The 25,844-nt window shown below is 33.2% G+C and overlaps 5 protein-coding genes across 5 annotated transcripts; all 5 read left to right on the plus strand.

Moving 5' to 3' along the window:
• The first annotated feature begins 223 nt into the window (after positions 1 to 223).
• LOC130932842 (peptide chain release factor PrfB2, chloroplastic) lies at positions 224 to 3,444 on the plus strand. The gene is made up of 7 exons (XM_057862277.1): positions 224 to 755; positions 836 to 1,048; positions 1,393 to 1,494; positions 1,735 to 1,872; positions 2,165 to 2,469; positions 2,569 to 2,722; positions 2,824 to 3,444. Exons 1-7 carry the CDS (start codon positions 351 to 353, stop codon positions 2,956 to 2,958), a joined length of 1,452 nt encoding a protein of 483 aa, XP_057718260.1. The 5' UTR covers positions 224 to 350; the 3' UTR covers positions 2,959 to 3,444.
• A 3,638-nt stretch (positions 3,445 to 7,082) lies between these two features.
• LOC130935641 (40S ribosomal protein S14) lies at positions 7,083 to 9,153 on the plus strand. Its single transcript, XM_057865482.1, has 6 exons — positions 7,083 to 7,161; positions 7,633 to 7,752; positions 7,847 to 7,892; positions 8,337 to 8,422; positions 8,677 to 8,806; positions 8,890 to 9,153. Exons 1-6 carry the CDS (start codon positions 7,159 to 7,161, stop codon positions 8,955 to 8,957), a joined length of 453 nt encoding a protein of 150 aa, XP_057721465.1. The 5' UTR covers positions 7,083 to 7,158; the 3' UTR covers positions 8,958 to 9,153.
• Positions 9,154 to 10,016: 863 nt separating this feature from the next.
• LOC130933574 (uncharacterized) lies at positions 10,017 to 10,973 on the plus strand. The gene is made up of 2 exons (XM_057863203.1): positions 10,017 to 10,086; positions 10,423 to 10,973. The coding sequence occupies exons 1-2, from the start codon at positions 10,017 to 10,019 to the stop codon at positions 10,971 to 10,973; spliced, it is 621 nt and encodes a 206-aa protein (XP_057719186.1).
• Positions 10,974 to 17,083: 6,110 nt separating this feature from the next.
• On the plus strand, positions 17,084 to 18,306 carry LOC130932758 (nicotianamine synthase). The gene has a single exon (XM_057862168.1). The coding sequence runs from the start codon at positions 17,143 to 17,145 to the stop codon at positions 18,100 to 18,102; it is 960 nt and encodes a 319-aa protein (XP_057718151.1). The 5' UTR covers positions 17,084 to 17,142; the 3' UTR covers positions 18,103 to 18,306.
• A 2,017-nt stretch (positions 18,307 to 20,323) lies between these two features.
• On the plus strand, positions 20,324 to 21,949 carry LOC130932589 (uncharacterized). The gene is made up of 3 exons (XM_057861936.1): positions 20,324 to 20,341; positions 20,455 to 20,745; positions 21,233 to 21,949. The coding sequence occupies exons 2-3, from the start codon at positions 20,509 to 20,511 to the stop codon at positions 21,503 to 21,505; spliced, it is 510 nt and encodes a 169-aa protein (XP_057717919.1). The 5' UTR covers positions 20,324 to 20,341; positions 20,455 to 20,508; the 3' UTR covers positions 21,506 to 21,949.
• Positions 21,950 to 25,844: the final 3,895 nt, after the last annotated feature.

Genomic DNA, 25,844 nt, shown 5'->3' on the forward strand with positions numbered 1-25,844 from the left:
GTGTTTACTTGTTTAGAACATCCTAGAGTGTCACATTGCTATGCTTTTTAAAGCTCAGCCTGCTAACGGCGAAGTAGAGATTAGAGATTATTAAATTAAGCTGGCTAAAATCCTACGTGGACCCGAATTAATTATTTTGTTTCAAATTGGGCTTGAAAAGCCCATATTTATAATCAGGGTCAAGCCCATTTACCAAGACATAACAAAAAAAAAAGCTCGAAGCAGCAGCAGCAGCAGGAGCATATTCTTCTTTGGTGAGTTGAAGTTGGAGCAGTGTTCTTGAATAGGATCGAGTACATTGGTTGTTGAAGCTTCAAAGGAAGGAGAATAGAATAAGAATAGCGTTGAGCATGTCCATTTTTCTACGAAGATCACTGAGGACTCGTTTATTGAGCTCCAACGATTTTAACTTGTTTCTCACTAACTCCTTTGATTCTTCCCAAACCATTAACCATCGCCGCCACTTCTCAGATAACCTCTTTCACTCCGTTTGCTTCCGTTCAATTTCCCTTTTAACTGAAAATCACTGCTACGGTTATGGTTATTCGCATCGCCAACACCACCAGGCCACATGCCGTCGGTTCTTCGCTTCTGAAGCCGCCGCCACCGCCGCCCAACGCTCAACCTCCGATGGCCTCACGGTGGAGGGAATTCTCGCCAACAATTGGAACATTCTAGACGATAACGAAAGCGATTGGAAGAGCCATGCCTCTGCGGTTGCGCAATCTATTCATCTCATCAAACGCCGCTTACAGGTACCTACGTCAACCTCCTTCTGTTTCAAGAATTACTTGCTTGCTGATTAATAATTCCATGGTGTGGTGTGTTGTGACAGTGGAAGAAATTGAAGGTAAGGTTGGATATGTTATCTGTGCAGCTGAATAAGGCAGATCTTTGGGATGACCCTGTGCACGCTGGTAACATTAGCAGAGAGCATGGAACCCTAATGGGAAAGGTGAAAGAGGTGAATGCGCTTGAGCAAGAGTTACTCGAGCATATTGACATGATTAAGCTTGCTCGTGATGAGAATGACTCAGAATTGGAATCGGTGCGTGCGGCACTCACTTCCTCATCACCTAGGCATGTTACTCTTTTGTTATCGGTTTTATGAGTATCACTGTTTCATAAGGCTTACAATGTATGTCAACAAGTTTTGAACGATACAACTGATTAATCAAGTTGATTTGGACATGGTGGATTTATTTGTTGTTAGGAGCAAGAGCATCTATCTAGACAATTCAAATAGATCAGTGAGCTTTATGTTTTAAGATAAAATTTGTAGTTGAAACAAGCATTGATAGTCTAAACTCTCTGATGTTTGAAGTGTCAATTAGATCCTTTCTTATATTAGATGTCAATTTATTTTCATTTCACAATTCTTTTCCTTTTCAGGAATCATTGAAAGCTTTGCGTGACATGAGAAAAAACGCAAAGGAAAAAGAGCTAGAGGCACTGCTAGCTGGGGAGCAGGATTCTTGTTCTTGCTTCATCGAGGTTGTTACAATGGATTAACATAAATTGCTAGTATTGTTGATTATTTTATATTTTTCAAATCTTCAAAAGCATTCTTTTTAAGTTCCCAGTTGTCACTATGGCTCTTGGTGTTAGCATCATGCTGCACAAGAATCTGCTGCAATGTGTATCCTTTCCCTTGTCCAACATCAGTAGAACAGTAAAATTAAGCTGTGCTTAACTATTGAAATTTGAAACTGCTTGTTTTATTATTTAATGTAGGTTCAGGCTGGGGCCGGGGGTACTGAGAGCATGGACTGGGCTGCAATGGTTATGCAGATGTATAAATCATGGGCCCACCGACGTGGATATAATGTAACTGTAATAGATGAAATGCCTGGTGAGATTGCAGGAATCAAGGTTCTCCTTCTCACCATCCTTCCTGAGTCCTTTTTAAGTTATTTTACATTTCTACAGATTTCTTGTGTGCTTGGAATCTTGGATTCAGGACCAACGTGTTTTGTGTAGCTATGGTTTCTGATTTTCAAGTACTTGTATAATGAGCATTTAAGTTTCAAGCAAGATTTTCATGAGGATTTAGTTTAACATATTTTAGATCTGCAGTACTCATGGACTTTTCCAGAGACTAGACTTTTCTTTGAAGGGAAGAATTGCTAGTTTATGAATTCAGATTACTTTTTTTCATTTTCAGCGAGCTACAATTGAAGTAGATGGTGAGTTTGCATTTGGATATGCAAAAGCAGAAGTAGGAGTCCACAGACTTGTGAGAATATCACCTTTTGACAGTAATAAGCGCCGGCATACTTCCTTTGCTGCAGTAGCTGTGATTCCAATCCTTGGTGATGGATCTAGTCGTGTACAAATCAATGAATCTGATCTTCGAATTGAACGGTTTCGTTCTGGTGGTCCCGGTGGCCAGCATGCTAATACAACTGAAAGTGCAATAAGAATAATTCATATTCCTACAGGAATTACTGCAACTTGTCAGAATGAAAGGTAAGAAATAAATTTGGGCATTTTGTGTTGGTTTGGGGAGGTCATTCATAGATTGTGCTGCATTCATTAATTTTGTGTTTGCTTGTGATTTGGAAATAGATCCCAACATCAGAATAAGGCTTCTGCGATGGCTGTGCTCAAGTCGAGATTAGACCAACTGGAGATGGCACGCCAGGCTCAGTTGAATTCACAACATACACAATCTCTCACGGACATAACTTGGGGCAGTCAGATACGCAGTTACGTGCTCCATGTAGGGTTTGAAATTCTATACTCCCCCTTCTTTTTTCCGTCAGGTTTTGATGATATGAGCAATTGCATAACCTTTTTTATTTTAATTAATTTACAATGCAGCCTTATCGTATGGTGAAAGATCTTAGAACTAATTATGAGGTTTCAGACCCTGACTCTGTCCTTGAGGGAGATATAGACGGCTTCATCTTGAGCTATCTATCAGCTACTTTGGATAAAGAAGACAGTGATGCTTGAACCAATTGAAATCTCATTTTTAATGGGGTGGCTAATTTCATATTTGGTGCTGAAATGGGGTGTTTTTTTGGGTGCATTTTTAGCATGAGGCAAATTCAGTTATCCTCGAGCACCATCATTCCTCGTCGAGGCCTCCTGGTACGAGGAAACATAACTGTTGGCTGCCTATTGGTATTTGCAGTAATGAATGAATACACGCAAATATACAATTGAATATAGAAGTACAAAGTTCGAAAGCTTGATTATAAGCTCCAACCAATGATGCAGGGCACGATAAATCTACCCCCCCTCTTTTTTTATTTGCTTATTTGTTACATGTATAACCTAGAAGGTTCATGAGAAGAGGTCGTGGTAAAATTATAGATTCGGATTAAAAAGATATGCAAATCATGGCAAGACTTGCCAAAGCTGTACAATGCATTATATGTATGAAGAAATTTTGTATTAAAAACAAAAAAAAAAAGCTTTTTGAGAACTTCAGTTATCTGCCTGATGAAAATTGCTAAGACTAGTTAAGCTCTTATTTTGTTGTGCTTTTGAATATTATTATTATACTAATACTAATGTATCTACAAACAATAACATAATATTCTAAACTTTGCAATTAACGATAAAGTTTGTAAGTTTTATCATTTTTAGATACATATAAAAAAGCTCATTCTTAAAATTCTCATCTGATAATTTTTGTTAATTAAACACTTTTTAGTTTTTATTTATTATATTTTATATTGTAATTTTTTTAGATTTTTAAATTTTTTTTAATTGTCTCTATTCATTCAAGTGTCTCCACTAATATTACCGTCTAATTAATATTAATAATAAATTTAATCAATAACCTCCATTAGCATTATCTTTTAATTAATAAATTTAATATCACTATTAAATTATTTCGTAAGAAAAACTATCCCATTTCTTTATCATTAACTTTTTTTTTAAATTGAAAATAACACAAATAAAAAGGACCTAAGAGAAATAATAGAATTCCTCTCTAATAATAATATCTAAACTATTACGGGGCAGCAATTACTCCAGGTACACCTGCTTGTTAAAAGCAGCAGTCTTAGCCATTAAATCAGCCGCTTTGTTTGTTGTGCGCTGAATGAGTACTACCGTAACTGTCCAATTACGCTGGAACATCTCTTTGATTTTGTCAAGCAGATCAAAGTCAGTCCTAATCATGCTGGTTGTGTCTCGCGAAACAAAAAGAAACGCATCAAGATTATCAGTTTCACATATGACCTCTTTGCACTCGCAATCCCAAGCCGTAACAAACCCTCTCCAAATAGCATGAAACTCACAGCAGAGAATACTAGAAAGAGATATACTGGCAGAACAATTTTTTATCCAAATTTTCATGCTGTCTCTAATAATACACCCAAAGCCAGCTAATTGCTCATTTTCAAAAACGCTTGTATCGCAGTTCACTTTACAGACATTCATCAGAGGTGGTTCCTAGTTATATTGCAAAGAGGAAGGAGTAATATGTTTTTGGGTGGTATTGACATTGGAGAAATCTCGAGCAGCATGTTTAGTCAAGTGAACAATTTTCTTCTACTCCATGGATCATCTTGATGGAATATGTCATTGTTCTTATCCCTCCAAATCCACCAAAAGGCCGTTGCAAAGAGGAACTCATTTTTGTTGAGGTTAGAATGAATTCAAGACACAAAATCCAAACCAGAATCTACAGCGGTCATTCCCAAGTTTAAGCTAATCCAAATCTGACGAGCTTTTTGACAAGTCCTAAAACAATGGTTAATATCCTCTAGAGCAAGATAACATCTCTAACAAATATTAGAAGTAGCAAGACCTCTTTGAAACTGGTAGCTAGTTGTGGGAACTCCGTTGTTGAGGCAAAGCCAAAGCAAACACTTTATCTTCTTCAGTATTCTCAAGCGCCAAAGCCAAGGCCAATTTTCATTATCATTTCAGCCAAATTTCTTCTTCAATAGTCACTTATACCCGCTTTTAGTCGAGTAGGTGAGAGTATTTGAGTTTGTCCAAAACCAACCTGTTTTATCTCCTGCTTGCTTGATAGGATCAAAGAACATCAAATCAAGTTTAATTTCATCCGGAATCATTGTGCAAAGAATATCCCACAGCCAATGTCTATGGTGCCAGACATCTTCTAACTTTAAGAGAGAATCAGAAATATGCACAAAGGGAACCAAAGGAGCTAGCATTCCAGATGGTCGCCAAACATGACACAAAAGGATTGAGACATCCTGCCTATACACCATTCAAAACCATCACGAAGCTTTTCTATTGTCTTATAAATTGCTCACCAAGTGCTTGGAACATTATTAGAAAAATTGGGTGAAAAGCAAGAACTCCCAGATAAATATTTTGTCAACATAATCCTTACCCAAAACTTATCTTTATTATGCAGTAATTGCCAAATAAGCTTTTCTAATAAAGCAAAATTCACACATTGAGTATCTCTAATTCCCAAACCTCCATATTTTCTTGGAGTAACAACTTTGCTCCACTTGACCAAGCTTAAGCAATGCTCCCCCACTTTTTCCTTCCACAAGAATTGTCTAAGCACATAATCAATCTTTTGACAAATTGAAGTAGGAAAAAGAGTCACTTGCATCTGGTAAATATGAAGAGAAGAAGTAATAGATTTAATTAAGCAAAGCCTGCCTACTCTGTTAAGGAGTCGACCTTTCCAACTAGCCAGCCTATTCCTGATCTTCTCTAAAGAGTCAAAAAAAAAAAAAAAAAAACAGACCTAGTAGCTCAAGGATGATTAAGGTTCACCCCCAAGTATTTGCCTAAGTCACTAGTAAAAGGAATATGAGAAACACCAGACAACATTTCCTTCCTTCTATTAGAGGTTTTTCTAGAACAAATAGCTTTGGATTTTTCAATGTTAACCTTCATACCTGAAGTTTTGCAGAACAACTCCAAGGTGTTCACGACATTCTGAACTTGATTTTTTTTTCCGTTTTACAAAAAAGGAGGAGGTCATCTACAAACAGCAAGTGAGAAACTCTAGGTCCTATCTAGAAATAATCACACCATCCTAAATATTCTCGTCAACTTGTTTGAAAATGAAGCACGCCAATCTCCATGCACAAAACAAATAAATAGACAACTTGTTTGAGTGCCAATGTATTATTTTTGTATTTATATGCTATTTTTTGTTTAAATCTAATTTATCAAAATTAAATAGACAAAAAATTGATTCTCTTCTCTATATTTTACAAAAAATTCTACTTAAGTAAATGCTTCAATATATATATATATATATATATATATATATATATATATATATATATATAGTATTAGAATTAATTTTTATTATACTATATTATATCATTATGTTATACTATAAAATCTTTTATGATATAATTTTTTATGAGTAAAATATTATTTTTGTCCTGAAAGTTTGAGATAAGTTTTATTTATATTCCTAACATTTAAATCGTTCCATTAGGATCCCACATTCCCTTTAATCCTAACCCCATCACCCTCAATCTTTTTTCAACCAATAATTCAACAATAATAAAAACAACTACAAACATTTTAAATTATTATTTTTCAACAAAAAAAATAAGTGAGGGAGAGGACAAAGTTACGAGTGTGAGAAGAGGATGGTTTTGTGAAGGTGGTAAGAAAAGAGAGAGAGAGAAAGAGAGAATAATGGTAACAATGAAGGGAGAAAAGTGAAGATGATGATGATGAGAATTAGGAATATAATTAAAAAATTTTTTTGACTTACAGTTAAAAAATTAATGGTGAGGATAAAATTAAAGTTTATCAAAAATGTTAGAAACAAAATTGAATCAAATTAATGTTAAAGATAATTTTAAAAAGATTAAAAAATATTAGAAACAAAAAGTGTATTTTATTTTAATATTAATATTAATATTCTTCCTTTTTTCTGAGTGCTTCATAATTTATTATTATTTTTTTTTTGGGTCAAGATAAATTCAGAGTGCTATATGTTTTTTTTTTTTGGGATCTGGGAGAGTGCTACATCTATCAGAGATGATGCTGTTTGAATTTAAAATTGTTTTTTTGGGTTGTTTGATTAGTTTGTTTCTGGGCTTCTATGAGGCCCAAGTCCAACTCCAGTATTACGTAGTTCTCTACAAAATTTAAAACCCTAACGCATTCCACTGTCTGGGTATATATCACAAACCTAGGGTAAGTGAAAGCTGATTCTCACTGCGCAACCTTCGAGCACCAACCATGGTATGTCTCTCTCTTTCTGTTAGATTTCGTTTAACCAATTTCTGTTGGTTAGTCTTTCATTCTTGTTCTTAATTATTAGTCCACGTCATTTTGTTTGATCTGTGATAATCAATGAAGAAGTCTGATTGTAGTGTATTAGGTGATTCAGCTAGACGTTGATTTTTCTTTTAAATAAAATCTCTTTTTCTTTTGCCCTAGCTACCTGTATTTTCGTTATGATCTGATTCTTTGTATGCATCTTTTTAATCTTTACTTAATTAGCTGAACCCTTCAGTAGCAGCTAAAAACAGGATTGAAGGGAATGATGGGAAACTCTCATTGTTCTGTTAATTAGAAGGAAGCAATAATTAGATGCTATTTTTTCATTATTAGAACTTGTTATGTTAGTTGTGTGGGGAATTGGTTGTGCAATTGGGAATGTGATAAGGATATTCAGTTTTAAGACTCTGTGTGGTGTTGATTCTTTTGCAGTCGAGGAGAAAGGTTAGAGAGCCCAAGGAGGAAACCGTCACTCTTGGCCCTGCTGTTAGAGAGGGCGAACATGTTTTTGGTGTTGCTCGCATTTTTGCATCATTCAATGACACCTTTATTGTGAGTACACTATGTTCATCTTTTTTCTCCTTGTTCTTTATTTTATTTGAATTTGCTGAATCGATGGTTTTGATTGGGTGATTTCTCATTGCAGCATGTGACTGATTTGTCTGGAAGGGAAACCCTTGTCCGCATCACTGGTAAGTGTGTTTCTCTTCACATTGCCTTAAGATATAAACAAAGATTCTTATTACATGGATACTTTATTCTATAACAGTTCTATAGCCAATTTCATTGTTTTTTGGGTATTTGAAACTCCTGCCGTATATTTTTTACTTTTTCCAAGATTATGATTGGGCTGAATGGCTGATGATCTCCTGTTTTATGAAACTGTTTCAACTTTCAAGTAATACTAAACATATGCCTTATTTTATAATGTAAACTAGCCAATATTTTAATTACTACTACATTCTCAAACTGCAAAATTTTACTTTCTATTTTAATTACTACTACATTCTCAAACTGCAAAATTTTACTTTCTACTTTATATAGTGCCAAAGTAACTGTTTTAGCTTTCCAAGAGTTCCTGATAAGTCTCAGAATAAATCCATATGTATCTTATGTATTTTGTTTCTGATAATCAGGTGGAATGAAGGTTAAAGCTGACAGAGATGAATCATCCCCATATGCTGCTATGCTTGCAGCACAAGATGTTGCTGCTAGATGCAAGGTGTTTATGATTATCCTTAATTTAGTTTTTCATATAGACTTTCATGACAATATATTATACATGTGAATCTTGTATTGTTCAAACTGTTGATTTAGTAATTTTATATTGTTCATATCAATAGTTGTCGGTGCTTATGTTTTTGAATATTTTTCCATGTCCATTCTTGTTAGTCTGCTACATGTTTATTCCAACTTGTGATTACATCTCTGTATAGTGTTCAAAGTACACTGACTTGATTCTATTTTTGGAAGCAGGAGCTGGGCATAACTGCTCTTCATATCAAGCTCCGTGCCACCGGTGGAAACAAGACAAAAACACCTGGCCCTGGTGCTCAGTCTGCTCTCCGCGCCTTGGCTCGTTCTGGAATGAAAATTGGCCGCATAGGTATATACATTTTTGGGATGCTGCGATAAACTTGATGCTTGACTAATTTTTGCAATTGTTAATCATGTTTTTGTTTTCTTCAGAGGATGTGACCCCGATTCCGTCAGATAGCACTCGTAGAAAGAGCGGTAGAAGGGGAAGAAGGCTTTGAAGATTGCTATGGCTGCCCAAGCCTTCTGTTTTTGTCTGTGTTTTGAAATTCAGAACTCTATTGTACTTCTTGACGGTTGACATGTTTGTCCAACTGTTTTAATTGAGCTTGTTTAGAGTTTCCGTTTGATGCCCCCGTTGGACAGTAAAATACAAAACAAAATACATGAAATTTTATTAGACTGCTATTTTTTAAAGGTGAGTTCTATGATGCCTTTGTCAAGGTGTCTAAATTGCCTAATTTTCTTTTTAAAGTAAAAAATAAAATATTTAAAATGAAAAGTAAATCATGTAAAATTTATTAAATATTATTTATTTACCTTTTTAGTAACTTCGGTAGAAAGTGATAGAGGCCATAGTATTTACCGTTTTTAAAACAATCACACTAAATCAGCTTGTTAGCCTTGTTATCTTCGAAATATGATACTTTATATTATATGAATAATGTACGAAATATTGGTATATGGTTAAAATTACAAAGAAAATAAGGAATGCAACGTTTTTCTTACAAGTTATGAGGCGAAGTTACTTGAATGTTTTTAAACGAGTTAATCCAAAAACAAAATGAATTTTAATTGACCCAAAAGTGAAATGAATTTCATAATTAATGTTCGAGACTAAGGTAGTTTTGTAAAATATAGTATATACGATCTCATTCAAAATGACATATATGGTCTAGTAGCTAAACATAAGTTGGATGTTTTTGTACTGATCAAAATGAAATTCATTTAGTGATACCGAAACCAAGCCTTTTATAATAATGTTTTCCAGAGGTGGAAAAACAAAATCCGAGCTATGTCCCAATTTGATGGAGCAAGAGCCCATTTTGTAGAAAGAAATATTGGGATCCATGACAAGGATCGTCCACTTCACACATAGTCTAAACAGAAATTAAAAGAAAAAAAAAACTGAATATGAACATGAAACCATAGTTAGAATCTACTCAATCTAACTCTGCATCTTGCCTTTCCTCCAAGCTTCATTAATTTTTGTTTCTTTGTATTAAATAAACATTAATTGGATTCGGTTTCCCATATACCGTTACTGTCGTTCCGATGACATGGATTTCCACAAGAAACGCGTCCGGTTGCTGGTATTTGTCGCCTTCATCATTGTTCTTAGCATGGCAGGTACCTAATTACCTTCCACCCCACTCTCAATCTCAATTCAATGTTATTAATTTTTTTTTCACAGATCGCTATAACATTAATTTCATGCATGTTATATATAATAATAATTGAGAAATATCGTTAGAATCATATATATCCATTGTATTGTTCGATTATGAACATATATAGGGGAAGAAACAATATAAGAAAACACATTTGGATCTGTCATAAGTTCAACCCTGTTGTTATTTGCATTAGCATCATTAATTATATTAACTTGGAGTGTTTTCCAACAATGAAGCGTTCTTATTTCTAACAATCTCAAATAATGGTTTTTAATTTCATTATATTTCCAAGCTGAGAAATGCAGGAAGCTTGTTCCGGATCATGCAACATCCAAGAGTGGAAAGTTTACAGTGTGGAATTGCTTGGACATGGGATACGGAAGTCTAGCATGCGGTGTGAAGGAAAGTACGAAGCTGTATTTCCACAACTTAAGATCTGCACATATTGAGAAAGCCAAGAACCAAGCAATGAAATCTGCACTGACTGATGCAAAGTCACAGGGCATGGCACAGTCATTAGCGGAGAAGCATGCTAAGAAAGAAGGCGCAAAGGCGGCAAAGTTGGCTTCGCACAAGGCTCAGCGCGTGATAGGTCCCATGATATCTTCTGGATGGGACTTCTTTGAGGCAGTGTACTATGGTGGGAGTGATGCAGAGGGTGCAATCAGGGGAAGCGGCACTTTGTTTGGTTCATATCTTGGTGGCTTCTTTGGGGAACAAAGACTTGGCAGACTTGGTTTTCTAGTGGGTAGCCAAATGGGAAGTTGGTTTGGTGGTAGAATTGGCCTAATGCTCTATGATATTCTTAATGCAATCCATTTCTTGATTAATCTTAGGAACTGAAACTTTCATATTTTAAACAATTAGTTTCACTATAAAATATCAACATATATAGATATCATGCCTATAATTAAGATACAAAATATAAGGTCTTTACATTTTTATTTTTCACCTTTTAGACAAATTCGATACAAATGCTTTAGACACCCAAAATCTCCTTATTCAAGTGATTACTCATAAAATTATTTTTATGTAAAGATGATATAGATACCATCTTCGTATGAATTATTATCTTTTATATAAAAGATGAGTGTTAAAGGCCAGCAAATTTTGTGATTTGTAGCCATCAATTAGCTATCATTGGTGATTTTAAAGGTGTGAGATTACTTACTTTGCTTTTGCTGTTTAAATGCTGGCCAGATTTTAATAAAACTGTTGGCGCCCTAAACTTTTCCTATACAAAAAACTTCATGTTAGTGGTCACCATTTATTTATTATTCTTTTTAGTTTCTAACTTATAATACAAAAACAGATTTCATTTCACTACTTTGTGTCATTCCTCTTTTAAATTCTTGTGAAGGTTAGGATAGAAGATATAAGGGGAAAGCTAAGTATGATTCAGAGGAATACGTATTATTATTATATGTGGTTTCCGTTAGGTACACGGCGTGGTGTGTCGTGTGGTGGCCATACACCTCTTTGAGATTGATGGAGTAACGGAGGAAGCATCATTCATGGAAGAGACAATGTTGAGTTATCTATCTGTTATGTGGTTCCGGCGTCGTGTGGTTGCCATACTCCCATTTGCATCAATCAAATAAATAATAAAAGTATTTTTGACTTCAACCATAACCCACCAATATGCTCAATCAACATTATTCAACTTTTCATTATTATTATTTTATGCAATCTTTGTCTTATGCACTGCAATAAAATTGGAATGGTACAACCGAAAGCTAAGCTAGCTAGCTACGTGATGCCCCATATCTTTAATATAGCCGTATATCTTCATCTCTTGTAGTTGTATGGTATCTTCTTTTTTCTCAGATACCCCTACCCTACACGCACCTTGTTGTAAAAGTGCTTTATGTTATTGGTTTGCACTATTATATTGACTATTCCCTTTTAATTTGATTTGTTTCAGCGTCGAGTAATCGCATTTGGTTGCTACTGTTACTGCCATCTTGCAATTGGAGTGGCCAAATTGCCCAAAAATAGACATCAGAATATAATTCAGATAGTTGGATACTGTCGTAAAGTATAGAAAGAGTATAGAAAAAATAAAATTATAGGAAGTATAGAATAATAATCAATGTATAGAAAGAGTATAGAAAGAGAAGGAGAATAATAATCAATGTGAATAATAGAATAAAAAGGATAAAATAAAATTATAATTATAAATTAGATAATTAATTAATTATTAATAATTTTAGATTTTGAAATTTAAAAAATAAATATTTCAAATTGAATCAAACAGTTACACTTAATATCACGCTAATTTCTGTTTTTCATTCGCGAACTCCGGTTTGCAGAGTGATCTGGCTGCCGTTTCATTTTCCCGTTCTTCGGTCCGATGCTGGCCAGACTCCAGCTGCTGCCGTCCAGCCTTTAGCTGACGCCGCCCAACCTTTCCGCGGACGTCCGATTGCGCAGCACCAGCCCCGGACAGCCCGCCACCGCCAGCCTCTCTGCGAACGTTCGATCGCGGCGCACCAGCCCCAAAAGCCTCTTTCATGCTGCCCACCCGCCGTGCAGCCTCCCCCACAGTCCATTGCGTTCACCGTCCCAGCGTCATCATCCGCGACGCGACAGATCTGATCAATATAAAGGAACGTATAAAGAAACTTGACCATGGTGGATTCTTTTGTTTATTCATCTCTTTCTTTTTTTTACTGGTTGCTTTTTCTTCTTCTTTCACGTTTAAATACACCTAAATACCATCATGTGTTAGTGTATCTTATTTTTAATATTTATTCTTAAAATGAGTTTAAAAATAATATATATTATTAATTATTAAAATAATTAAAAATTTAATTTATATTTTAATATTAATAAAATATTAAAATATTATTATAATTTATTTAAAAATACTTTATATTTTATATATATTATGTCTCAATATTTTATAAAAATTTTAAATTTATTGTCCGTGTATCTCGTATTCTATATCGTATCATTTTCTGTATATTATAAATATCTACGCATAAAAATGATATTACAAACTATTAAATTTTTTAACGTATTTAATCGAATAATCTAAGTATTCACAATACCTACTATACCTACTATCTTCACATGAAAATATGTATTCACGGAGCATTAACCGTATAGACAAGGGGTCAGGGTAGAAAGAACAGAAGTAGCATTAAGCTAAGGCACATAAAAAATAATCATATAATATTATTGTTGCATTATTAGTGGACATATACAAACTATTTTTCCGCCCCAAACATCTAATCTGATGTCTATTTTGTTTCAGTGAGATCTCCTATTCAATCTACAGTAAGAGAAGGCCCCAATTCTGTGGACGTTTTGTTGGAGGAAACATTAGGGTGATGATCCCATCCACTTGACCATTGCTATCTACTAATTCTGTATTAAACCTGGCTCGAATAATGTTGTAGGGACCTAGTTTATCGGCCCTTTCGCTTATACTAAATTCACTGTTTTTATATCCATTATATATGATGGGAAATGATGCAAGTCCACCGAGGTAATTAATTAGATAGATTTAATAAAAAGTAAAATATTATTGAAAGATTGAAATTGCTGAAGACGTATTTGTTAACTATGCTTAATAAAAATTATTTTTCAGACATATTTGAATATATTTAAATTCTATCACGTTTCAATGTATCTAACCTTATATTTAATATATATTTTTGAAATAAATTTAGAAATAGTATATATTATTATTTATTAAAATAATAATATTTTAAATATTTTATATAATTAAAATAAAATATTAAAAATAATTAAACATTAATTTATATTTTAATATTAATAAAATATCAAAATATTATTATAATTTATCTGAAAAATACTTTATATTTTATATATATATATGTATCTTTGTGTCTTATTAGATTTTAAAATTGGTGTATCGACGTATCATATATCGTTTTACATCACATAAAAAATTATTTTTTGCAACAAAATGTCCCAACGTACTCGTTTTATCTAAGATTTTAAAATTTTAGGAATAAAAATAATAATTTATTTTTGAATAAAAAATTAAATACATCTGTCAGTCAAAATAAATAAGTTATGAGTTTTGAAGTAGAAATTTGTTTCATGTGTTTATCAAGAATGACATATTGACAAGGGAGTAAATTTCGATGGATAAAGACTCATTCAGGAAAAATAAAGAAGTTGATAAGTGAAGTTAATGATTCTAATAATAATTACTCACATTGTGCAAGAGAACGGAAACGGTTCAAAGATTAATGCACGTGAGAGTTATATTTGAATTTGATTTATCGAAGATTTTTCCGTGTCTTTTAAATTTTATTTAATGTAATTTTTATTTTATTGCAAATTTAGCTTTCAAACAAATTTATTCTTTATGTTTTCTTTTAAAACTTAGCACTTTGTTTTTTATTTTAAAGTCCTTTTATTCTGTCAAAAGCAGTTTACTGCTTACTTAAATTGAATGTTATTTTTTTTTTTAATTTCAATCATTTTATTTTTAAATTTATTTTACTTTTTTTTCAGATTTTCTTTTATTGTTTTATTCAATTAAAAGAACATTTTGATACACTTTTAAAATTTGATAGGACTAGATTTCGTTCTCAAATCGTTTGATATCGAACCATTTAAATTTGTTAAAAATTTATAAAATAATATCATATAATAATAAGGGTTTGAATCTATGTGTTATCACTGTAATAAAGACATTTTTTGGTAGACAATTTGTAAAAATTATGTAAATAGGCCTCATTAAAAAAAATGCTTTGAAGATAATAGTTGTCTTACTAATTGAAGAAAACTAAATTTTTATTCAACTTAAAAAGTAGACTTGATAATAAAAAAGAAAGGGTGACCTAAATTTTTTTCAACTTTAGAACAAGAAGTTGAATAGAGATTAAATCTAGAACAGTATAAGGCAAAACGATTAAGGAAAAATTGTTTGCACCAGACAAAGAGAATTATTTTTCTGATGTTGAATGTCAACATTTTCAGATTCACATCCCTACTCACTTTTGTAAACACATATATTCTATAGAGTAGTTGTGGGAGGAAAATTGATCCCCAAAACAAGAAAAATAAAGTAAAAGGAGGATCATGATTCCTTAATTAATTTAGTAAAATAATTACAATAATCCATCGAGGTATATTAATATATAAGAAACTATTTTTTCTTCATTCTTATCGAATTGGTAAAAAATTTTATATAATTATTTTTTTTATAAAATTAATAATTAAAATTTGTATAATAATTTAATCAAATTATTTAATAATTTTTAAATTAATGTATTAAAAGAATTATGTTTCCTCGTGTATCAAGAACAAAATTAATAAACAAATGAAGGTATAATCATTATCAACATTTATATGTATTAAGATGTGTTTTTGTCGTTGTATATAGTTGTATATAAAGAAGGTGGTAAAGACAAATTTTTCTTATTTAAAGTGCCAATCTTGTGTGAACTACTCTAATTAAATGATGCTGATAGTACGTGGCTAAAGACAATAATAAAACTTTCGTAAGGGACTTAGCTCCCGCGAGTGAGAATAAAATTTAAAAAATATATAAACAAAATAAATATCAAATATAATTGAGATAAAGACAAAAATAGTTATCACATTAATTAATTAATAATTTTTAATTTGTGTGAATTTTACTAAATAAAATTAAAATCGTTATTTTTTTAATATTGTGCACTTTATCAATTTTTTACTTAAATTTAAAGAAACAAAAAAGGAAAATTTATTTTTATCAAACGAAATTAATATTTGAATAGTCGTAATGTACTATTTTGTAATAAATAAATCTTTTAAAATTTAAAATAAAGGCTTATTTAATTTTTTTAAATGTTTATTTTTTATATATTTAATATGATAATATTAGAAGATAATATAACTAAAGTTATTTTATTTAAGTTAATATTTATAATTTTATGTATATAAGATACATAATTATATATTTATTATATTTAATATTATTCAATTATTTCAGTATTTCTATACTTTACTCCTACTTCAATTTTTTTTTACTTTATCTTCACATCTCCAAAAGAGTACGTACTCTTCGTATTCTTGTATTAAAATTTGAGAGTTCTTTATTTTTTTGTTTTTTATGTCTTGAATTTTTTAGATTTTATTTTTTTAATAAATAAAATATTCTTCTTGTCTTAAAAAAATTATTTTAATATAATTTTAAAAAATAAAATAAATTATAATTTAGAGTTATTTTACACTATTTTTTATTGTCTTTCAGATGTATTTGATAATAACGGATAAAATATCATGATGATGATGTGCTCTGAGATGTTGCCATGTTATTATTACTCTGTTTGTATCGTCAATTTTTCATCTTTTTCTTTTTATTACTGATTAACAACTGTTTTCTGTTTTCTGCTGCATGTTGATACTCGTGTCATCGTATGTTAATAGCAACTTGTATTACAACTTGCAAGTCCACAGAAACCCTAATTTTATGTTAAGCATGGGATATGAGGCGAGTATAGAGATGAAACTCTTGTTCTTGTTTGGTTCCGATTATATGTTTAATTAATTTACTTCTCCAAGATCATTGTTATTTGCGGCCCTATCTTTATTATTAACTATATTCTTATGTTGAACAGCACAATGTTTGACATAGAGATTATTAGTAGTATTAGTATATATCACCCACAAAGTAGTTTTGATGATATCTAATCATGATATCATATTAAATTAATGATAAAGATTCATATGCACTTATTTTAATATAAAATTAAAAGTTAAAAATTATTCGATATAATTTAATCAAATTTATCAAATCACTAACACTTTTTAAATATAATCAATTTTACATCAAGATAACTATACATAAATTTTCACTCAAATTAACACCTAAAATTGTGTTAAACCAAATTAAAGAGAAGCTAAGCAACATAGTTTATGACAGTATTATTCGGTTTGAGAGTATGTGGAGCCCACAGTTGGGCATAAATAATGACCTGATCTGAGAGGAGAATGGAGCATAGATGCATATAGAAAAGAAGAAAGCACAAAGAGTGTCGACATAATGGTGTGCCAAGAAGAAGTGTTGATCTCAAAAGTATGCGAGCTGTATTCAGAAATAGCGAGTCTAGAGAGTCTAAAACCGTGCAAGAATGTGGACACCCTATTCACAGAGCTTGTCCTGACATGCATACCACCAAGCCCCATCGATGTCACAAAGCTCTCAAAGAACCTTCAAGAGATACGATCCAACCTCATCAGGCTCTGTAGCATAGCCGAGGGTCATTTGGAGCACCACTACTCCGCCATCCTTGGCTCCTACGATAACCCTCTCCACCATCTCCACATCTTCCCTTACTATAAAAACTACCTCAAACTCGGTCTTCTTGAATTCACAATCCTCTCCCAACACTGCGGCCCACAACTCCCCAACAAGATCGCCTTTGTTGGCTCCGGCCCTCTTCCTCTAACTTCCATTGTTCTCGCATCCAACCACCTCCCGTCAACCACTTTCCACAACTATGACATCGACTCTTCCGCCAACTCGAGCGCCATGCGCTTGGTCTCAGGAGATCCTGACTTGTCCAAGCGCATGGCGTTTCACACCAATGATATATTGGATGTGAGTTGTTTGGAAGAGTTTGACGTTGTTTACTTGGCGGCGCTTGTGGGAATGGACAAGGAAGAAAAGAACAGAGTGATTGATCACTTGTCAAAGTACATGGCACCTGGTGCTGTTCTTATGCTGAGGAGTGCTCATGGCGCTCGTGCTTTTCTGTACCCTGTTGTTGAGCCCTGTGATCTTAGAGGCTTTGAGGTTCTCTCTGTGTTCCACCCTACTGATGAGGTTATCAATTCTGTTCTCATAGCCAGAAAATACCCTCTTTCTGTTGTTGACCAACAACAAGGACTTGGTTCTATGATACTACCCAATAAGTGCTCTGATGAGATTCAAGCCTTCAACCACCCTCTCAATCATGGCAACATCATCATTGAGGAATTAACCCTTGACGATCAACTCTGATGATCTCTTCAGATTTTAGATATTTTCTTTATCTTTACCAATTGAATTTGGGGGCCATGTTCTAGTAGCTTAATTAGTCTATATTTAATTTCCACTTGTGCTTGCATCTCATCATCCATCATCTTACTAGAATTATTACATATCTTTTCATAATGTTACTGCTCATCTTAAATTTTCAATAAATATACAAGATACTATTGCAAATGTGTGTGCGCTTTTTGGATTGTTGAGTCTTTGGACAACTCTTCCGAGCAAACCATATTCTCAAGGTGAGTTCAACAGATATCTCTAAAGTGATAAGATGAATGAAAAATAAAAAATTTAGGGTAATAACTTTTTAAGTTAATAATTTCATTTTTTATTATTTTTAATAATGTAGTTTGTTAGTTGTTTTTTTTTTACTCTTTCATATAACGTAATTTTGAAAAAATCATCTTTAATTTATTTATTGAAGGGAGCCACTCAAATAAAAACATTTAAAACATCTTTTTTTAAGATGTTTTCTAATAATTAAAATTTAACATATATAATCGATTAAACCGTGTTATTTTAGTTAAAATTAGACAAGACAAATTAATTTGACTGAAAAAATAGTGAATCAAATATTAAATTGGTCTAATTAATATTATTTTTTTTATAGAAAATGATTATAATATCTTTATTATAAAAAATGACTAAAATATTTCTATTATATACATTGATTTTGAGAATCTTAAATTCTAACCCTTTATTTTTTTATTTCTCTCATATATATATATATATATATATATATATATATATATATATATATAAGAGATATTTTTGTTATTTTTTATAATAGGAATATTGTAGTTATGTTTAATAAAAAAAAATAATTTAGACCGATTCAAAATTTAATTTATTGGTTTTTTGACTAAACTGATTTGTCCAATTTAATTTTAATAAAAAATAATATAATTTAATCGATTATGTGTTAAATTTTAATTATTAAAAAATATTTAAAAAAAAAAGACATTTTTAACTTCGGCTTCTTTTATTGAAATCCATCTACAATAATAAAAGCAATAAAAGCCATTATCAATCCAAGGAGGTTATTCTTGTACTTAACACTATAATATTTGTTCAAATTTAATAAATAAGGCATATTTATTCCAGTTTCGTGTACTTTTATTCATCTTTATTTTTTATTTACACATTGTGCTTTCTACTATGGTCCATTTTGGTGATTCCTTCTCCTTTTCCAGTGATTGAAATTCGAAAGTGATTGAAAGCTAAAGCATATATATAACTAACGAGTCAAAACGTTGATACGGATCGGATAGGTGGTTATGGTATTGTGATTAATTTGGCACTTTAGTTTAGTGAGAATCCTATAAATAGAAACTGTTAATTTTATGACCATTCCTTTTATGTCAATATATATCGAAAGTATTTAATAATAAAAAATATTAATAAAAAATTACTAAAACTTATTACTTTTAGTTTTATTTAATGCATCTTATAATAAAATAAAGGTGAATTCTTTCAAACCCATGGCAATTTTGTGGGTAAGTTACCCTTGCATATGTGTCTTCATCTCAGCCATTGATCAAAAAAATTTTCAACCTTGCATTAATTGACGCATTAAATGTTTTCACACTATATTGTATTTTATATTATTTACATTATACCCCATAACTTATTTATACTTGATGCAATACGTAAATAGTTGATTTTACAAATTTCTCCCCAAATATCATACAAATCAAAACCTTCCCCAAATACCATTTCAATGTGTACAGCTTCTTCTTCTACCTCTAAAAAAACACTTCAAAAGAACTGCTTCTTTAACCCTTCTACGATCTCACTTCTTCTTCTCTACCCTTCCTGTGGGTGATGGGTTTAATTTTTTCGGCGACCCACTCCTAAAACCTTCCCCAGATACTCCTGTAGTATCCACAGCTCCATCATCTACCTCAGTGCTTCTTCTACCCTCCCCTTAACTTAAGCGTTTGATTTTTCCGACGACCCACTCGCAAAATCTTCCCCAAATACCGCCGTAATGTCCACAGCCTCTTTTTCTACCTCGTTCCTCTGATTTCTAGGTCAGTCATCGTCAGGGACAGATTTTTTCGAACCCCCTGGAAGACCCTGCCTTCTGCGTCTTCGTCCAGGGTTACGCGGGTGTCATTTTCTGTGATTTGCCGTCGAAGAACGTAAGTCATCCCGTTGATAGCAAGGTTCTGGTGACCCACGTGCAGAACGCTCTCGGAAAACCCTTGTAAGCCCCACTGCTTCTTCATCTAGGTCATTCGTTCGTTTTTTTGTTTTTTTAGCTAATTTGCGTGATTTGTTCTGTTAATCACTTTTTGTAATCACCGTTCATCGAAGAAGATTGATTCAATTTGGAATGCAATAGATGATGTTAGTTGTCCATGGTGGTGTTAAATGTTAATCAGATCGATGGCCAGTGATGCATGCTCCTCAAACACGAGACGAGGCATAGGGGGAGCCGGCGGACAACGGGAACTGAGATCTGGAAATGCAACCTCAAGTTCGCTGCAACCTCAGGATGTAATAGATGGTGTGGCCCCAAAATGCTTCTGTGAAAAATATGCCATCAGTTACATGTCGAAGACAGACACCAACCCAAATAGGTTATTTTTTGGATGCCCATTATTAAAGGTAACCACGCAATTCTTTATGTTTGAGAACTAAGATTATGCTAAAATTTGATTAAAATTTGAATTTTCTGGAATGGAGCTTTAGACTCTATATTTTGGTTATTATCCACCTTGCTCAAGTTGTTGTGGATGTGATTTTGAATTGTTGGGAATTGCATGCCTATTGGTTATGAAAATGATTTGACTTTGTTATTGATTTGATGTTAAATTGGGTTGATTTTGTATATGATTTGATATTGGTGCTGGTTAATTTTGATGAATGACTGAGAATTGGGAAAAAGTTGATTTATTCAAAATAGATCTACCTAGATTAAAAATCATGATTGTGACAAGAATTGACATGTTCTGATATTAAAAATGGATGCTAAAATTTGAAAGGATTTTATAGATGTAGAATTTAGGGATTAATTACAGTGACGTACATGGATTAGATTGAATTGGAGTATTTTGTAACCCCTTACATTAATTGTGTTCTATATTCGTTGTAGGTGACAGAAGCACATTGCAAGTTCTTTCTCTGGGTTGATGACCACATTGTTAGGGTCATAGCGGGGGAGGCTACAAGGGGATCGGGTGACGGGAAGCAGAGTGATATTGGAAAACATTTGGGAATGGATAACTTGATAGACCATGTAGAGGAAAGAATAGCAAAACTGGAGAAGCTGCTGAACAAGAAAAGTAGAGAAGCACAGTTGAGGAAAAAGGCTAGAGAAGCAGCTGCAAAAGACATGGAGGCTTCATCAACAACGTCTATTGATTAGCTGCAAACCAGAACCCGAAGCACCTCGATTAGGTTCAGAAACTTAAGAATAATTTCCTTCTTTGCTGAAAATTGCTACTGGAATGTAGAGACACAAATGTTTGAAGCTTTAAAAGCAAAAATTGTCGAAGACGTTCATCTGATTTGGGCAACATGGTTGGAATTTGTTTATGTTTCTAGTTACGTGTTTTTGTTTTACCCATAGATACGTATATGTTTTGTGGTATTTATTTTTGTGACTTAGTTACCAAAATTCCCTACTAATTTCAATATCGTATGAAGGCTAATATGTTGTAGTAAGTCAGCCTGAATACCAGAAAATAGCAACCTTTTTATTAGTGAAACGAATGCTTAAGATTGCAGTCATGTTATAACTCAATCTTCGGCAATTCTGTAAGAGGAGGAAGGAGAAGGGCATGACAATATACACCGATGATTTGGTGACTTCCATAACAAATCATGCAGCCACCACAATAGATAATTGACAAGATCTGTTTTTCTTCTTATATACTAGTGTGCAGCATAAATTTTAAGTTGTGATAGAATGAAGAAGCTGAAAGTAAACTAGAATGTTATGTTAGGCTTTGGAAATTTGTTGAATTGCAACTTGTTGGTCAAGTTTAATTGCTTTCCTTTCAGAAAATTTCCTGCATAGGTTTTGAAATTCCTAATCCCTTGAACCTAAATAAATCTTAACACTTGTAGTTTATTTGATCATGATGAATGGCCACTGCTTTGTTCTAATACACATAAATTGTTCAGTAAGCTATGATGCTTGAAATAAGCTAGCTTGTCTGTTAACATAATGGGTTTTAAAGGCTTCATCTCATTATGTAGTGAAGTTGTAGATCATCATCTTTATACCATTGCACATGATGTATAATACTCCAATTGAAAGATCTGACTTTTTAAAATACCATAACTTCTCATTATTGCTGAATCTTTTGTTTGATCAATTTGTTTGACTTTATTCACCCCTTCATGCACTTGATTGAATTCCTATTAGCCTATAATCCAAAGTAAATGAACGAGTGTTAATGGGTTGATCATTTCAGCGACGTGGCCGTGGAGGTAGAGTGCAAGCTGGAGTTTGTTCATGGAGTGCTAATGGCTTATTTCAGGTCTTACCAGGTTACCATGTACTTGGTTGCTCTTTTTTTCTTCTTATAAAATAATATTCAACGAGTATATGGCTTATTGCAGGTTTTACCGTCCATTGGGCTAGGTTCTGTCATCGTCCAACAAAGCAGTGGTGTATACAAATGTTCTCTTAAAACCCAGGGCCATCATGTAAGTTTCTCTTGTAACATTGTCCGTTTATATGTCGTATTTTTTGGTCGAATCGTGTTACATAGGAAAACTTTGGTCGAATTATAGGTCGAATTGTCTCGATTCACGATTATCTCGGATCAGTTTTGGTTAGGTATTAAGGTGTAACATAGTATATGATCAAAGGTCATTGAATTTTTTTTTCCCCAGCGTTTGTTACTTTAATTAACTGAATATTTAGTCTTTCTGTCATACTTGGGATTGGGCTCGGTCAACTAACCTGGAAAGACGTTTATTTTTTGGTAGTTCAAGTCTATCTAAAAGTAAAGTGGGCTATCTATCAACTTGGGCCAGCTACAAAAACAATTAGTGGATAATTCAAGTCAGGATTAATGCAGCAACTGGCTTGAAACCTGTTAAGCCCAACTCTCTCCGGAATTTTAAAAGAAAACCAAGTTTTTCCAGGTAACTATTTATTCCATTTATGTTTGTGTTTACCGTTAATTTGATTTATGTTTTTTTGGAATAGCATTTCTTGATTGAATATTCGCGTAAAATGTTAGTAGGTTAATTGTTATTTCTCACATAATCCCTATACTAGGATGGTTAGAAACAGAATAACACCATCATAAATCTCCTGTACATGAGGAAGACTACACGACACATCGAATTAGATAGATTGAGGTTGTTATGCAACCATTTCTCTTAATTTTGGCTCTTTCAAACCAATGTAAAACATACAATTGTAAAGACAGGCTGAAAGAAAAAACAGTAGGAATTAACCAATGTCATAACAGTTCTAGGGATTCCATTAACAAAAAAAACATAATTAACAACAACTGGAATAGTAAACAAAGAGTTTCAACCAAGTTCCACAATACATGTAGTCGAAGTATATCTAAATGTCAATTATTTCTAGACAGGAAACATCCCTGCAAAATACTTGAGTGTAGACCTTACTGTGATCGGGTGTGGCGTTTCTGGGTATCGCCATGCTCTCCTCACCAATAGATTTCTAGTGCCATGTTCGATGTCATACTCTGTCAACACAAGCTCTCTGTACCTGTAATTGACGAGTAACTCTCTTTCCTTTGAATTGTTCACCAACAAAAGTAGGTTTTCATCCACAAATAGTATTGGATTTTCTCTGATGCTTCGACTCGCAAACCTGCAGTATTGCTCTAGTATTCTATTTCCATTCGCGTCTTCATTCAAGTGCCAAATTGCTGCGACATAACCAAATTCGTTGTGTGTATGAGCGAGGAGTGCAACTTTTTCCTTGTGGGTTAGTAAATTGTGAATGGTATATATTGCACCTACAGGGATAGACACCTCGCTAAATCATCTTCAACACTGTAACATAAAACAGACTTGGGTGTAGCATAGCTATCTCCTGTACCAGTTATCCAATACACTTGACCATTATTAAAAACAGAGTTAGGGTCAATTTTTTCTACACCAGGGAGACAATCAACGCAGTGAAACCATGTAGAACGCCTTGAACAATATCTAGAGAAAAAAATGTAGGCATCAGCTATGTCCCTTTTGCACATATGTATGACTGTGTATGCATCTGAGTTTGGAACATGACCGAAACCATATACTGGGAAAAACGATCTACCGTGATCCCTGTGGGGGTCGGAAATTTATCTAGAGCATTGTGTTGTCGGATTCCATACCAAAAGACTTGTGTCGTCTCATTCATGAGAGAACTTGAAACATATGTTCCCGTTTGACACTCCGACAATACGAAACCACCCATGGACGCCAACTCCGAAAGGATGCTGAACATTCACTTCTTCTCCAGAAGCAGCATTCACTATATATAGTGAATCTGAACCCATTAACAGTAGTGAGTATCCAACATGAAACAAAACATGTTGATCTAACACTTTCTGCCTTCGCATGTGGTGTATGCATGTCTCTGGTTGGCGTAGCTGTCGGTACCAGAATTTATTCAAGCACATACATCTCCCTACAGCTTTGGCACTACTACGCAGGAAGATTTCTTGTAGCAGTTCATCCGGAATAATCGGCAAGGGAAGTTGGAATTTAGCCATTTTACTAGACGCGATCTTCGTAGTCTTGGTTTTCGGTTGTGTTTACTTTGTAGTTTTTGAATTGTTGAAGTCTGTTGCTCTCTTTTAAGTAATGAACCTAAATTAGTCTAACTTATTAATTGTGTGAGATGCAGCATCCAATGAGAATTGATGAGGCATAAAATTGTATTTACCGGTGTTATCGTAACCTCTTTGAACTAGGTGTTTAGTACCATTAAATTTGACTCGTCTACCCAAGTTTTTGCCTACCCTAGTAAATAAATTCAGTTGGAATTCCAACATACTCCAATAAGCTTATCTTTGATTTTTTGTTTTTCTAGCTTGAAATTAGATGTAGCCGCAAATTTTTCCTATTAAGTTTTAATTTGCTGATATACTCACTAATCTGTTTACTTGATTTCCAAATTTTTTTTGCCTTATCACAACATTACAACCCCTCATCCTAAAGAAAACCATGTTACTCCCCAAATTAAACATTTTCAATACCTAATTAGGATGTTACCAGCTACCACTGGCACACCCTCATCCATGCAGCCACAGGTAAACATCAGTCAAGTTTTCCCCATGATAAAAAAGTCGTTGTTACCATATTTTCTTACAAATAATGACCGGAATAAAAAAATACTTCCGATGGTAGACTTGTGTGAGACTTGATCAAAAATAAACCCATAGACGTATATACATTAACAAAATAACGAAGTCCAACACCATAATTTACATTCACAAAATCAAAGCTATTACACAGAATACTAATTGAAGATTTCCACAAAAGTAAACATGTACATATAGACATGGCTACCGAAACACTACTACAAAACATTATTTCACCAATAAACCGTAAACAATTTAATCTGTCGTCTTTTGTCCTACGATGATGGTGTTATCTGGTTCACAGACGAGTCGGAAGAGTCAGATGGCGAATTTCTTCCATACCTCCTACTAGGTCCTGCGATTGCCCTCCTAATAGGTCCTCCCACTGCACCTCCCCCCTGTTGACGGCGGTTGAACCTG

Source organism: Arachis stenosperma, chromosome 6 (genome assembly GCF_014773155.1).
Source record: "Arachis stenosperma cultivar V10309 chromosome 6, arast.V10309.gnm1.PFL2, whole genome shotgun sequence".
In the NCBI taxonomy this organism is placed as follows: Eukaryota; Viridiplantae; Streptophyta; class Magnoliopsida; order Fabales; family Fabaceae; genus Arachis; species Arachis stenosperma.

Coding starts and splice junctions, on each gene's coding strand:
- LOC130932589 (XM_057861936.1), top strand. CDS start 20,509: ATGTTAATCAGATCGATGGCCAGTGATGCATGCTCCTCAAACACGAGA. Junction 20,746..21,232: donor TTGGATGCCCATTATTAAAG/GTAACCACGCAA, acceptor TATTCGTTGTAG/GTGACAGAAGCACATTGCAA.
- LOC130932758 (XM_057862168.1), top strand. CDS start 17,143: ATGGTGTGCCAAGAAGAAGTGTTGATCTCAAAAGTATGCGAGCTGTAT.
- LOC130932842 (XM_057862277.1), top strand. CDS start 351: ATGTCCATTTTTCTACGAAGATCACTGAGGACTCGTTTATTGAGCTCC. Junction 1,049..1,392: donor ATGACTCAGAATTGGAATCG/GTGCGTGCGGCA, acceptor TTTCCTTTTCAG/GAATCATTGAAAGCTTTGCG. Junction 1,495..1,734: donor CTTGTTCTTGCTTCATCGAG/GTTGTTACAATG, acceptor TATTTAATGTAG/GTTCAGGCTGGGGCCGGGGG.
- LOC130933574 (XM_057863203.1), top strand. CDS start 10,017: ATGGATTTCCACAAGAAACGCGTCCGGTTGCTGGTATTTGTCGCCTTC. Junction 10,087..10,422: donor CATTGTTCTTAGCATGGCAG/GTACCTAATTAC, acceptor TATATTTCCAAG/CTGAGAAATGCAGGAAGCTT.
- LOC130935641 (XM_057865482.1), top strand. Junction 7,753..7,846: donor CATTCAATGACACCTTTATT/GTGAGTACACTA, acceptor TTCTCATTGCAG/CATGTGACTGATTTGTCTGG. Junction 8,423..8,676: donor ATGTTGCTGCTAGATGCAAG/GTGTTTATGATT, acceptor TTTTGGAAGCAG/GAGCTGGGCATAACTGCTCT.